We start from the raw sequence: 14,565 nt of genomic DNA, 5'->3' as shown, positions 1-14,565 counted from the left end.
ATGATCGTTTTAAATTAGTGAGCACATTTGTAGAACTGGATTCAACAACAAGTTTGTACAACACATCATGTTGAAGGTGACTTTTTTTAAGAAGTCATTAACTCACATTTTCAATGTACGTTGTTTGAACGTATCACTGTTGATAGAATATGTTCAATGGACCGATCATAAGGTCTGCTTTCTAATATCCATGTCGTCTTTATAGTGGCTTATCTTCGTAGAATATGGACAGTATTCAATTACTGCAATCCAGAAATAATGAAAAAAAAAAAAAGCTTTGCCAGCCTGGCATGTTGTCAGATAACATGATGGCACTGCTGCAGCTTTAGTAGGACATTCTTTTATCCCTGGTTAAATAAACAATAAATTCATCTTGAGCATGTAGATTTATTGAATCTCCATTCAATTTTTTGAATATTTTGAATAAAGCGGTCTTACTTCATCCGTTCAAACATTTCCTTGTTCACATTTGTGAACAGCGTATTTAAAACTGTAATGCTTAAATATGTTGTACTTGTGTTTACTTTGTTCTTTCATTCTCTGTTTGTGTGATTTGTTGGAATTCTCCAGCATGCTGTCCTACCGCTCGGTGGACATTAGAAAGTCTCTCCAGCTGGAGGAGCTGTTGGCCAGGGAACAACTCGAGTACACCATTGAAGAAGAGGTTGCCAAGCAGACCATACGGATGTGGCTCAAGAAATGCCTCAAGCGGATCCGAGCGGTCAGTCGCCATCCACAGAACATAACTGTTTTTGTTAATATCCACTCGTTTATACTGCATCTTAGATTTCACACATGCACTGGTCTGGTCCGTTCCGCCTCACAGAAGCAGCAGCAGTCGTGGAGCATCATTCGCAGCCTGAGAGAGAGCCAACAGCCGGATCTGAACCGCTTCCTCCACCCTCCCAGCATAGAGACCACACTGCCAAGCGAAGACCACAATGCTAACAACCCAGACAACCCCTCACAGCCTGACGTAAAGACCCACACGCACACCGCCGCTGCATTCACACTCGCACCCACTCACAGCTTGATGTATAGCAAGCACATCATATGATCCGCAGGTGTGCGTCTGCACTGGTGAAACAAAGCGTATCTCCTCTTTGTTTAGATGAGTGGCCTCCCGCAGCTTCTGAGCCCCACGTTGTCAGACAGAGGAGGCTACAGGCAGGACTCCTCAGACCTGGGGAGACCACAGAGGAAGCTGGGACAATGGCGGCTGCCTGCAGGTCTGTATGTCATTGCATATTGTCTGTAAACTGTAAGCGGTACACTTCTTAAGAGAGCATTTCATGCCATGAACTAAAACCACAGGAAGGCTTTTTTATTTTTTATTTTTTATTTTTTTCCTCCAAGTTTCCCTGCCAAGAAAATCCAGGCAGCTGGTTAATGTAACTTTGTTTTACGGAGGAAAAATGGCTTATTTATCCAGACAGAGTAACGACAGTGAAGTAAAGCTCATATGGAAGCATGATACCAAGAGATCTTACTGGTCGAAAACACTAGAGTCATCGTGTTTGTGGTTGTGTGTGTGTGTGTGTGTGTGTGCGTGTGCGTGTGCGTGTGCGTGTGCGTGTGCGTGTCGTGCCAGGTCGCACAAGTGTCAAGTCTATTGTTTGCAAGATGAACCCCGTCAACGATGAAGCCTCGTCGGGGTCGGAGGTGAAGAAGTGGTGGACGCGTCAGCTGACTGTGGAGAGCGACGAGAGCGGCGACGACCTCATCGACATTTAGAGATGAGTTTATCCTGCTGGTTTTGCTTTCTGTTTGTTTGTTTTTGGTTTGTTTTTTATGGATGAGCTGTGCCGTTCGCTACCTGGCTGGAATTGTTTCACTTCCTCCCGCTCCCGGCTTGATAAAACAAAACCTATTCTATTCTTTCTCTTGTCACCAAATTGAGAACGTTCCCAAACTTGATGAGGCTGGCGGAGAGACGTTCGTGAAGCAGCCATTTTGACATGCAGTCACAATATGATACCTCTGGAATCGGCATCACGTTGCCCTGTGATTTTCACTTATTATGATTTTTTTTCTATGCAGGCATATATGTGGTGTTAAAGCGGATTATGAGACGAAAGGCCACATTATTGTCTAACAAACCGAGAAGCTGCTGCTGTATGTGTTTTCTACTGTTCCTTGTCAATATTTTAAAATGTTTCTTGCGTCAATGCAGCAACAATAATTTCCCATTTCCCTATATGTCGACGCTTTACCTCCGTTCTGTTATGTCTGTCGATGTTTTCTTGTCGTCCTCAGTATTAATCAGATAAATGTTTTTCTTATAGTCACTTTATACTAAAAGCAGGCCTCTTGTTCTTGTTGATGGAACATGCAAATTACAGAAACCTTTAGATTTATGACTGTGAATGTAATTTAAAGTTAAATCTATCTGTATTTGGCTGGCATTACATTATAAGATATTTTGTAAATTATATAATTAAAAAAAAAAGGTTTAGCTTTATCAAATATTCTAATAAAGGCCAATGGCATTTATAAGCAAAACTATTGTCGTTGTTTTTTGTTTTTTTACATTTTATCAGCTGACGCCTTTCCTCAAAACGTTTTGCAACAATAGAAGTAAAACTCCTTATTGAATAATGGAAACATGAACAGAACCTGTCCACCGGACATCATATATGCCCACTTTTATTTAAATGCATCATTTATTTATCGGTTAAGAAACACAAACATCAAGGGCTATTTTATGCATTTTAATTCCTTATTGAATCATATCTGACATCTTTTAATCTTATGAGCTCTAAATGTTTGAATCATTTTTTTTGCACGTGAGGTCTTTGACATCACAGTGCATCTGGAAAATATTGAGAGCGCTTCACTTTTCTTCAAATTTTGGTCCATTTTAATCTGAAATTAATTAATATCATATTTTAAGCTCAGCTGTTTCAACAGCTGCATCGGAGCTGAGGTGAGGAATTCGGCTGATTTGACATCATTTTGGAAATAACACCCTGGTCTATAGAAGGTCTCAGAGTCGATGACGGAGCACAAACCGAGCAAGAAGTCAAAGGAATCGTCTGAAAAACATCACCCGCAGGACTCTCAGACCTTAAGAAACTAAATTCTCCGGTCTGGACAGAGACATCACGTTTGGCGGAAACTGCTCATCACCCACTACAGTGAAGCATGGTGGTGGCAGCATCATGCTGTGGGGATGTTGTTCAGTGGAGGATCTGGGAGACCAGTCAGGATAGAGGGAGAGATGATTGCAGCGATGTACAGAGACTTTGTGGATGAAAAACCTGCTCCAGAGCGCTTCTGACAGACTGGAGCAACGGAGCATATTTCAACAGGACAACAACCCGAAGCGCACAGCCAACATATCAAAGAGGCGTCTTCAGGACGACTGTGATTGTCTCCTGAGTGGCCCATCCAGAGTCCAGGCTTTAATCAGGTAGAACATCTCCAGCGATATCTGAAAATGTCTTTGCACCGACGCTTCCCATCCAACCTGACGGAATTAGAGAGGTGCTGCAAAGAGGAACGGTCCAAACTGCCCAGAGATAGGGGTGCCCAGCTTGTGCTATCCTATTCAAAAAGACTAAAGGCTGAAACCGCCGCCAAAGATGCAGTGATACATGTTAGTTTTAAATCTAAATTTGCAAACATTTAAAAAAGCGATTTCTTTCACATTGTCGTATTTTGTTAAGAACTTTGAGGAGAAAAAGGATTTTAACCCATTTTGGAAAAAGACTAACTTAAGAAAATGTGGGGAAAAATTAAGTGGTGTGAACCGTACAATGGTTTTTTTTCTTTGCTCAAGCCAGGGAGTTGACTACAAATTGTAAAAAAAAAAAAAAATAAATGCAATTTTTCAAAACCAGTAACCAAGTGACTTAATTTCTTTCTGAGTGTCGAACTATTTCAATCAAAACAGGGGACACAGCAGCACCCAGAACAGCACAGCAGATGGTTAGTATCTGAGAACGCATTGATGCTGCAGTGAAAATTAGCTGCCTCTTTGCTGGAAATAGCATTCGCATAAAAGCCACACTGTGGGTGTGTGAAAACCTTCCTGCCAAAGGTTGCAGAAATCCTGTGTTCTGAAATGCAACAGGCTTTTTACCAACTGTAGTCTGTAGAGAAACTCTTGACGGGTTGGAATTCAGAATGCACTTTTAATAAATGTGATGAAAGGTGCATCAGATTTCAACATGTTCTGTGAATGATCGAAAATGTCCGCACTAAAACATTTTGGAGTAAATTTAGCGTTGCTTTTACTCGCCCCGTTGAGATCCAGTTGGACTTTATATCTACCTCTGCATGCTGTGGACGAGGTTCAAGGTACACGGGGCGAACTCAGAGAAACAGACACCAGACACACTCAGATTCCACAACTAAGGGATAATTTAGGGTAACCAGTTAACCTCACATGCAATTTCTGGGACTGTGGGAGGAAACCAGAGTAAATCCACACACTGTGAGAACATGCAAACTCCATACAGAAAGGCATGGTCCAGATTTTAACCCACAACCTTAAAATTATACGGGTATATACTAACTGGGACCACTAGATGGTGCTATTTGACAATAGAAGGCTGCTACTGAAAACGCTATTAATGTATTTGACAATGTTGCCAAAAAGAAAAAAGCCACACAGCAAAATTTGATCAAGATTGAATATATAAAGAGTAGAAAATGTTATCTACATTGTAGTTACGTCTGGGCATGAAAAAAATCAATCTTGTACTCCAGTGCAACTTAAATGTTTTTCTTTCAACTTGGTCACGACTCAGTTTTTTGCAGATGTGAGTCATAGTGAAGACGAAATGTTCTGTACTGACAGACTCTCCGTAGAAACTGAGTCTTTTCTTATTCTTTCTTTCTTAACCAAATATCACTGGCGGTTATTGTGATAATCACAGAGTAACTTAAAGCCTGTAACTTGTAACCCTTCACAGTAATTGTGCACATTTGGTCTTTCACCAGTTTGTGATTCAATGGAGCCTTTTCCTTATTATCGTTTTAGCATTGTATTCTAGTGAACTACTGTTGGGGTTAAAAGGCAATAAAAGCGTAACTACTCCTGTGCTAGTTAGAAACTTACAGTTCAAAATCTGGTAGGTTTTATTGAAAGTTTAAATGTTGTTACATGCATTGTTTTTGTTTCATAATTTTAGTACACTCACAACAAAAAAAACTAAAGGATGAAATTGATTAATAGTTTTAAGCTGCACTTTTTTCCTCTCAAAAATGAAAAGAAAAAAAAAACTGTAGAGAAAAGGCCTTTAGCTTTAGCTGCTTTGCCAGTCCACATTTTGAGAACCACTACTGTAACCTACAAGCATTAGTCTTTATAATGATCAGCGAATGCATCAACAAGTGATACATAATTATTATCCATTCTTTTAATCTAAGATCACAAATTTATCGATTCTATTCTTCACAGAGGTGTTCCATGCTTGCAGTAGTAAATTACTTCTGCTTCCCACCCACACACATGCACAGTTTTACATGTAGAAGGGAGTCTGAGTGTTTTCTTTTTGCTCTCTTCAGCCCATTCTGCCTCAAAAAGCACTCCTCCTCCGTTATCGCCGCAAGTTTTACACGGTAATTCAATGCAGTTCATTGGAAATTTAATTACCCATCTATCTAAACATGCGATTACACTAACAAAGAGGGTAATTGAGTGGACAGATGCTGCTTAATGATTCCCCTCACACACATCTGCTCAGATCAAACACTCAGCGCTGCCTCAACCTCTCCTCCAGATAACACTGCCCTCTCCTGGATCCACGCTGAGCTGCCCTAATAATCTCACCCAAACCTTCTTCTTAGCACTGTCTTTCCTATTCATAACCGGCAGATCTCACAGAAAATTGATTCACTTATCAGAGTCATTATCCTTTACTTATTTTTAATACCTGCTACTTAACAAGTCATTGTGTTGAGTCGTTGCTTATCCCCGGTGCACAGCTCTTGTCTCCGTCTCGCAGTGATGACCCACAGCGATTGCCGGCCCTGTCCTCTGCTCTGAGCAGCATGCTGAGGGGTCTACGTGGACTCAGTGTCCAAAGCAGCCGCCCAGGTCGCTGTGAAGGAAGCACTGTGGATCCTGTGGATGGGCTGACAGTCACAACAACAAACATAAACAGGGGTATGTTCCATTCTCTGTCTTCCCTCGATGATGCATCTCTCTTGAGTTAATTCATCAGACAATCACTTGGACCGGAGCTAATTGACAAATGCGCTCACATTCCTGCTGCTGGCTGCAAGTAAAGCACTTTCTCTGAACCGGGGCCTGTGTGAGACACAGAATTGGCTTATTATAAGAGACGGGGTCTTCATTTGCCCATTCAAAAGCCTGATAAGTTTCGCAGTTGATGGAGTGTGTAAGGAGTTGGCTGGATAATGAATGTGGGGGAAAGCAGAGTGAGTACGGAGAATCAGCTGCCTGTGGGACGCCAACTTGCTCTATAGAAATCATGACTTACTCACACATTCCAGTCTCTCTGTGACCGAGTGCTCTCCCCGACATATGGTCCTGTAGGGAAACAGTGTGACATCGGCCTTCTTGCCAATCAACTGTCTTTAATTTATCTTTTCTCACTCTTCTCTTCAACCAGTGCCTCTTAAGCTCCACTTAGCCGGGAACCGGCTCATCAAAAAGGGTTTCTCTCTTTATTTTCTCCTTATTCTCGCCCTGCATGGTGGAACACTTTTTTTGTCTTTTAATTGCCTCTGCATCGCACTGGCTCTTACAGGGCCTGTTGTTTTTACCCTCTCTATTGTAATTTGCCCACCTCTCCCTCGTGCATGTCCACTGCTTATTTAGGGCCTAATTGAGGCACTTTGGTAATTGAGGAGGAAGTTCTTAAGAGCGGAGGGAGTGGATGAGTGTCTCTGAGTCAAGATTACCTGTAATTAAAGTACATGATGGCTTTGATAGCCCGGCTCCCTCCCGGAGAGATGTCGCATTCAAACCCTGGCGGCGGCGGCGGCATCACATAGCCTGGAAAATGCCTCCTCTGCCTACACAAGGCCATCACACATGAATGCAAATAGATGTGTGACAGACAGAGCCTTTGAGAACAAATTATTTGAAAAGAAAAAAGGCATGCGCGTAGAGTGTAACCCCAGTGCAGTTGTTGATGCCTTTCTATAGCTAATTAAAAGCAGATTCTGGAGGAGGGAAGTGTTGGAAAGTAGACATAATTTAGAGCCCACTTGTCACCCTCCTCCAGAAAGTCTGAATTTGTACCTCTGAGGCGTCACACTGAGACGATGTGACCAATCTGATTATTAACCAGAAATGAGGTGCGACTGCTCTTCAATGTGTAAATGCTGGCAGGTTCAAACAGCAAACATGAAAGTGATCAGATTCCTCGTGAATCTCTGATCTGATTTATTGTCGGGTGACAGATCTCAAAACCCTTCCCCAAAAAGCTCAAAGAGTCCTTCATGTCTAATCCGACTGCCGGTATTGTCCATCTAGGTTTTTTTTTTTTTTTTTCTTTCTTTTCTTTAGTGATCTTGAAACACAGAGATACTGCACCTGATCGGTACTTTAAAAAAAAATAAAAAATTGAGAATCAAGACACACTCTCCTAAAGAGGAAAACATGCCTGTAAACTTCTCCAACTGACCAAAAAGTGGAGCAGAGACAACAGGAAGGCTGATTAGAGTAAATACGAGGTGAAGCGAGGTGAAACTTCTCTCTGGCGCTTGTTCTCCTTTTCTAGACGTCAGTGAAACGGCCCGCCGCCTTCAGCAATTAGAGGGAATGGGAGTGTGGTTAAAGCAAGTTGAACCTCATAAGACCACCATTGTTCCTTAAATGTCCTTATTAAAAGACAATGTTCTGCTCCATTCGCGCAGCAGTGACGAGTCTTTGTGTGCTTTTGGCAACCGCGCCGATGTCCGTGTGTTTTTTTATTCTTATTTTTAGGATTAATATTCTAATTTTATTATTTCAATTGTCGCCAGCTCCCCGTGTCAGATCCTCGTCGTGGCGCTTTCCACACATTCCCGGCCTCATAAATAAGGTGGCGGCAGTGCAAATTAGCCGCCTGTATCTCATGTCAACATCCACCCCAGGTCCAGGCCTGATCCTGCGCCTGTGTTTTGAAACAGATGGCTACTACTACAATAAAAAAGTAGCAAATTATTTTAGCAGCAGGCGGCAGAAGCAATTAACAACTGGCATAATGTGTTGATTAAAATCCATTCCAGTCTCAATGAAGGGGGGAAAAAAAAACAAAAAAAAAACACTCAAATTTTTCTATTTAGGCTGTTGGCGCGCATCAAACCTTCAGAGTATTCTGACCTGGACCCGACCGCAGCTGCTGTTCACTTCAGACACTCTGAATCTTTGACCTTATTATTTTACCACTGGTGTGAATCTTAAATCTGCTCGGTGAGTTTGTTAGTTACCAAGAACATGAATGTAAAATAGACCTAAAAGTTTTCATCCCACCCTAAGAGTACCCCCCACCCCCCCACTCCCCACCCCCCACCCTTGAAAGTCAGCTATTTCACTTTTTATTTATCCTTGATAATCTGTGCATCTGATTTGGGAGGGTTTTTTTTTCCAGTGTTATTAGGCTCAAACTTCCCACGAAAGGTTGACGTGAAAGCCTGTTTCATGCTCGATGTGCCTTTAAGAGTTTGACACTGCGGCTCCTTTGTAAATATGATGAATGCAGGAAGTCATTTTCAGGTCTTTACCTCATGTACCTCATCAGCAGCAGTCAATTGCCACTACCCTGAGCAGTGAGCACCAAGTGAGAGGATTTACTTTGTCTTTGAGCCAGGAAATCTCATTTTCACTAAACACCTAATCAGTCCCATTCATCTGGCTACGGTTCCCCGGTTCCCCGGTTCTACACCTGGCTGTGGCGTCTTTAATTACTGGGAGACAGGCTTTGTCAGATCTGGAGCCAAGATTAGAATATGAGTGGCAAATTCAGAGGGAAAAAAGCATAGCAGTTCAAACCGAGTCAATTACGACCAATCAACGTAGAATGGCCTGTAATTGCAGGGCAACAAGGAGAGAGAGCCTCTGCTTCACTGAGAGCACTGAGGGTATTATTAGCAGGATATAATGCCTACCTGCAGGGGGTGCTATGCTCAAACTATTAAATTTCAACTGCAGCGAGCACTCTTACAGTTCACTGCAAAAGCATTTTTAATGTGACTATAGCCCTCGGTGAGACATTATCTTATAATTTCATGTTTTTCACTCTACTATTACGGCAAATTGTGCATGTGCCATTTGCAAGCAAGGGAGCAGGAAAGAGAAGAGGCACACTGTGGGAGCAAAGCTTTTCACAATGCAAACTCGACAGTGAAAATAGAAAGAAGTTTTTGTATGATGTACTGACAGTAACAGAAGCAGTGGATTTTTCTGTAGGAAGTATTACAGATCATAAAAGTCTGTTGTGCAATTTCCCCACAAAAATATTAGATTTTGGGGCTTCACTTGATATGAGATAATATTTGGATTTCTTAGGTTAAAATAAATCTGTCTTTGCGTCCGAACAAGTCTGAATATAAAGTTTTATTTTTCAAACGTTAAATGTCCAGGAACAGGGTTCATCGTGCAAAAGACAACATGCAAATGTATTTTCTTCCTATTATTTAATTGTCCCATAATTTATTGTAATGTTTCTGGGTAGTTTGAACATCCAGCTAATGTGAAACACAGGAAGTTGCGTATTGAGCTCAAGACTTCTGCTTCTTCTTCTTCGTTCAAGAGGAAAGGCTCAAAAAGAGTTGGCAGGACTGAATGTAGATATTCTTTTATTGGCCACAATTACTTTTCTATGTTTAACTGGTGAGAATTAGTGCTGTCAAAGTGAATTGATATTATTTTTATTTCTCTTTTTATTTGATGTTTTTAGTTTGTAAAGACTCAACAAAGTATATTCTCATTCCTCGAGAATTCCTTCTAAAAGAAACGGGAAAAGTTGAGTTTCAAATATGAGAAAAATAGTCCTATCATATGATCACAACACATTTTCCACACTAGATGAAGACTATTAAGGAAATTATTAAGCTGGACACAGAAAACAATTCAACTGCTGTGTCCTTCCGCTGAAATGAAACTGAACATCGTTTCTAGAACTATAAAACTGATCCTACATTTTAGTTTCACTATTATTAAGGTGCCACCGATGTATAAAAGCTGCATTATTGTTTCTATTTTCCTGGACCAAAACAGGCACTTTTACATTCCTACCACTTCTGTAAGCTTTTTTTTTTTTTTTTTTTTTTCACTCGGATGGTGTCTTTCCCCGACTGTTTGCACACAGCACAACACCGGCCCCAACCTGATGTTTCTGCATGTTTCCTATGACAATGACACGCACTGCACACGCTCCACATCTCGCAATCAGGCAGGACTCATCATCATCACAGGAGGGTAAGAGCACATTTGGGTAGTTAACACTATTTGGTGTATCCGGAGGTGCCTTCTCTCGTTTCGTCTTTTAACAGAGGATTTTTTTTTTTTCAGGGAGATTTGGGAGAGTGTTGCTGCGTCGAGGCCCATTGTGCATTCGCACAAAAGAACAACGTGGTCCTTCCTCGTCGCAGTCAGCATCCATACGTGCGCTTCGCCTTCTGCCGGGATCAAAGACCGGCCTATAATTTGTCTCCACCTGTCCCATGTTCCCCTTCTGGAAATTGTAAATGATTTTAATGTATGTGTTTGTGGTCCGCTCCCTTCCTGTCCAAGGTCGTCGTCTCAAATATCAGAGCAGAAAGCAGGGAGCTGAAACTGGCGCGGCAGAAACGCGGCAAACCGCTGCCAGGTGACAGAAACCCCCGCCGGCTGCCGGATGGGATCGTTTGGGACGACTCAGGTACAAACTGACAACTTTAATTTAGCCTCTCTTTTGTTTTTCCTCTTTTTTGGTCCTCTTTGTTTGGCTGCATTTGAAGATTGCCAATCACAATATCAAAAGGAAACACTGTTGTCACATAGTTTGTTTTTCCAAATGTGACCTTTTGCCGCTCTGCAGTCACACTCAATTTTTTTTTCTTCTTCTTCTTCTTCCCCCGATTCCAAAAAGTCTGCGGCGTGAGCACGTGCACGTGCGCCGGTACAAACGGACGCCTGCTCAAAAGCAAACAAAACAAAACCAGACGACATCAAACGGAATCAAAGTGAAAATCAGTGTCCTTCATGGAACGTGTGATGTTACTGATTATTTTCCGCTCGGCTTGGCACGGCTCTGATTTTTTAAGACAGCGCAGATCTGATTTCAAAATGAGATTCTGATATTTGGCGTGACAACTTCACAGCAATTAATTTTACACTGGGGACAGAACTTGCCTGCGACACCTAAATGGTGGTTGACAAGGGTATTGACATAAATTCCTATTTTTCTTACTTGAAATTTGAAACAAGCCTAATTATGAGCTTTTATTTCTTTTATTCTTTTCTCTTCTTTTTTTTTTTTTTAATGGTAACGGCAGTTATCATTATTTCTGTCAGTGTGTTCCGGATGGCGTTGTGCTTTTTGTACTGGAAACGGTGAGGAGACCAACAAGCCAGTCAGCGAGCGCGCCGTCAAACGGTTTGTTAGGCTCGACCCGATCCTCCAGGATGAAGTTACAGCAGTCGTCACGCTGCCGGTAAAAAAAGCCTCTCCAGTCTCTCACACGGCTCGTCATTACCGACGTGAGTCTGCAGGAAAATAACAACATCCCCAGCATCACCGGGACGTTGTGTACGTTTTGGGCCTCGCTGTAAATGAATGACTGGACTTACCATAAAGCAGCGGCGGAGTAATGGAGGCCGATGGGAGTCAGAGTCACTGGAGCGCGGACACTTTGCCAGAGGTTTGTTGTGGCGGTCTCTGGGTGAGCAGCCTCTTCAACTTGCTTTCAGATTCTTCTTCACTCCATTCTGTATTGTTTCTCAACTTGACGTCACAGCGGAAGGATTAACCCTTTATCAGGTGGAGTCGGTGACTTTCCCGTTAATTGTATGAAACCCGAAGAAAAACATTGAATAGTTATATTGTGCTGAGACTCAGCCTTTGGGTTTGTGAACGCACTGGACGACGCATTAAGTTGAAAATAACGTTAAAAGTAAAGTAAAGAAAAGAAATTCTTGAACACATCAAACTTGTGCTACTGATGAGATTTCAAGTTACTTTTTGCAAATAGTGTGTTTAACCGTCTTTTACAGCAATTCAACCGTACCATAAATGGTGAATCATGTTTTTTGAACACCTTTTAACTAGAAATGGTGATTTCAATTCCCCATCTCCCCCCGGTCTGTGTCGAAGTGTCCTTGAGCAAGGCATTAACACCGAAATTGTTTCCAACAGATGGATTGACTGCCTTGAAAGGCAACTGCCTCCATTGGTGTGTGTGTGTGTGTGTGTGTGTGTGTGTGTGTGTGTGTGTGTGTGTGTGTGTGTGTGTGTGTGTGTGTGTGTGTGTGTGTGTGTGTGTGTGTGTGTGTGTGTGTGTGTGTGTGTCGACCTCTTGCTGAAGCAGTGGAAAACCATTTACATGCGACGGTTTCTTTACACTAATGATGTTTAAAGTCCTTTTTTTGTGATGAATGACTCAACAGATTTCTCCACCTCGTGCAGGAAACTACCTAAATCATTACTGGCGAGCTCATTGGCTGTATGGTGGCGGTTAGTACTTTCACTGGTTCCCTTCCAAAATCCAGAATCACGTTTCAGGCTGACCTGTGAGTGTAAACACGTCTGGTGACCCGTCCAGGATCCACGAGGATCAACTCCTCACTCCTGCGACCCTGGATTGAATATTGATGGTAGGAACAAGTTAAATCACGCTAAGCTGTGTCTGTCTACATCTACAATTAAAGCTGAAGTTTGACATGCAGACAAGGATTTCTACAGATTTCACCAACATTACCCTTATTTTGAAACTTCTTCTCAGGTCTATTATCCAGTTCTCTCAATGGTAACTTATCTGAGAATGACTCACTTTAGATTTTACTGCTACACACGCATTGATATTGATGAAAACAATACATTTATTAAAGCTTTTTAACGTGACATTTTGTTTACATTAATTTGGTATTTATCAGTACTGTGTAGTTATTACTGGTTTGTTTTCAACGAAGTGGCTTTTCTAACTATACGTCACTATTACTGGTATTTATTGTGCCTTAACAGTTTTATTCACTTGTTTATGAACAGCTGTGTTTCGATTGTAGTAAATTTTTTTCTGTGTGTGTGTGTGTGTGGCGAGGTATTGATCGGGCATTGATCTATTGTGTGACGCACTTTCAATTCATACTTTATTTATATAGCATCATATACAACACAGTGCCTTAAACAGAGAGAAACCCAACAAATCCACATGAGCGAACATAAACGACGGTGGAAAGGAAAAACTCCCTCCAACAGGAAGAAACCTTGGCGGCTTTCTGCTTTGATGCCCCATTGAACATAAAGTGCTAAATGAATGAATAAATCTGATTTAACGATAGATTGATAATGTTCAGAGGCTTCATGGGTCTCAGTGAAACTATAAAACAGCACATAAACACCCCTGAATATGGCCTGAAATGAATTGTCCTCAGTAATGGCACTCGGAGGCGTTGAGCTGCTGGATTTACAGTTTTCTATACGTCAGGTTTGGGCTTATTTGCTCATGTTTCCAAACTTTTAACATCTAAAGAGTTTGTTTTTTCCTTCTTTATCAACTTTGCCTTTCTCATAAATATTTAATGCTACAGAGGAATTCACTGCACTACAAATACAACTTCAATTTTCTGGATGTTTTTTTGTGTGTGTGTGTGTGGATAAGCTTCTTTCTCTGGGAATAGAACATAAGACCATCTAGGGGGCGCCGGAGTGGTGAATACTTTTTATAGGCTGTGACTGTTGTTCTTTGATGCTAATTGTAATGTCTGTGATGTATTCCCACTGCGCCGCTGTTACAGATAATGATAATTAATTTAGGAATGAAAATGCAGTTAAAAAACACAGCCTCCAGGAGGACAGGGAACAAAAAAGCAATCAGGACGTAACAAGCAAACACGCTTTGTACAAAGCTGCTCTTTTCCAGACACTTTTTCCAGCAACGTGACGAACACCCTTCTGGATAAATCAACTTTCACATTGGAGGGATTTATTTTTATTGAATACACACATGAGAGCATCAATCTTATCGGTACGTCATAATCTGTCCGCCACACTGACTCATCCTTTGTAAGCAACAGATTTTTTTATTTTTTTTTTCTCCTTTGCCCTCATCCCTCAACAACAGGAGGAACCGTACCTCCACAGCATGACCTCTTTTGACTTTTTTTGGGGGGGGGAAGGTCACAACGTGGGCAGTATCTATCACTCTGCACGGGCGCATCAGATAAAGCTGCTACAGTCGCTGTGACCTCGACCTCCGAGCCGCCGCTGATCCTGTCGCTCGGCCCCAAACATGAAGTTGGTGGAAAAACAAAATTTCAGTTAATCTTTCATGCGAGCAGACTAACCGACGCGGATATTTGTATTTATCAGTTGGCATGTGTGGATTGGTGTAACTACCTATGGGTAGAGGTGTCATGATATATTTGATCTTTTCTTTAAACTATCTGAATCCGTCGCTTTCGTC

The 14,565-nt window shown here is 41.7% G+C and overlaps 1 protein-coding gene across 1 annotated transcript in view; it reads left to right on the top strand.

The window, feature by feature from the left end:
• Nucleotides 1-2,498, top strand: part of nalcn (sodium leak channel, non-selective) — a 69,270-nt gene extending 66,772 nt beyond the window's left edge. Inside the window, exons 43-46 of the mRNA XM_080478403.1 lie at nucleotides 571-721; nucleotides 827-976; nucleotides 1,112-1,229; nucleotides 1,592-2,498. Coding sequence (XP_080334529.1) covers nucleotides 571-721; nucleotides 827-976; nucleotides 1,112-1,229; nucleotides 1,592-1,734 — 562 coding nt within the window. The 3' untranslated portion in view covers nucleotides 1,735-2,498. The remainder of the gene's footprint in view (nucleotides 1-570; nucleotides 722-826; nucleotides 977-1,111; nucleotides 1,230-1,591) is intronic.
• The last annotated feature ends 12,067 nt before the right edge of the window (nucleotides 2,499-14,565 follow it).

This window comes from Lipophrys pholis, assembly GCF_963383615.2.
Source record: "Lipophrys pholis genome assembly, chromosome: 13".
In the NCBI taxonomy this organism is placed as follows: domain Eukaryota; kingdom Metazoa; phylum Chordata; class Actinopteri; order Blenniiformes; family Blenniidae; genus Lipophrys; species Lipophrys pholis.
Note: the sequence above shows the minus strand (reverse complement) of the source record. Positions and strands in the feature narration are given on the sequence as shown.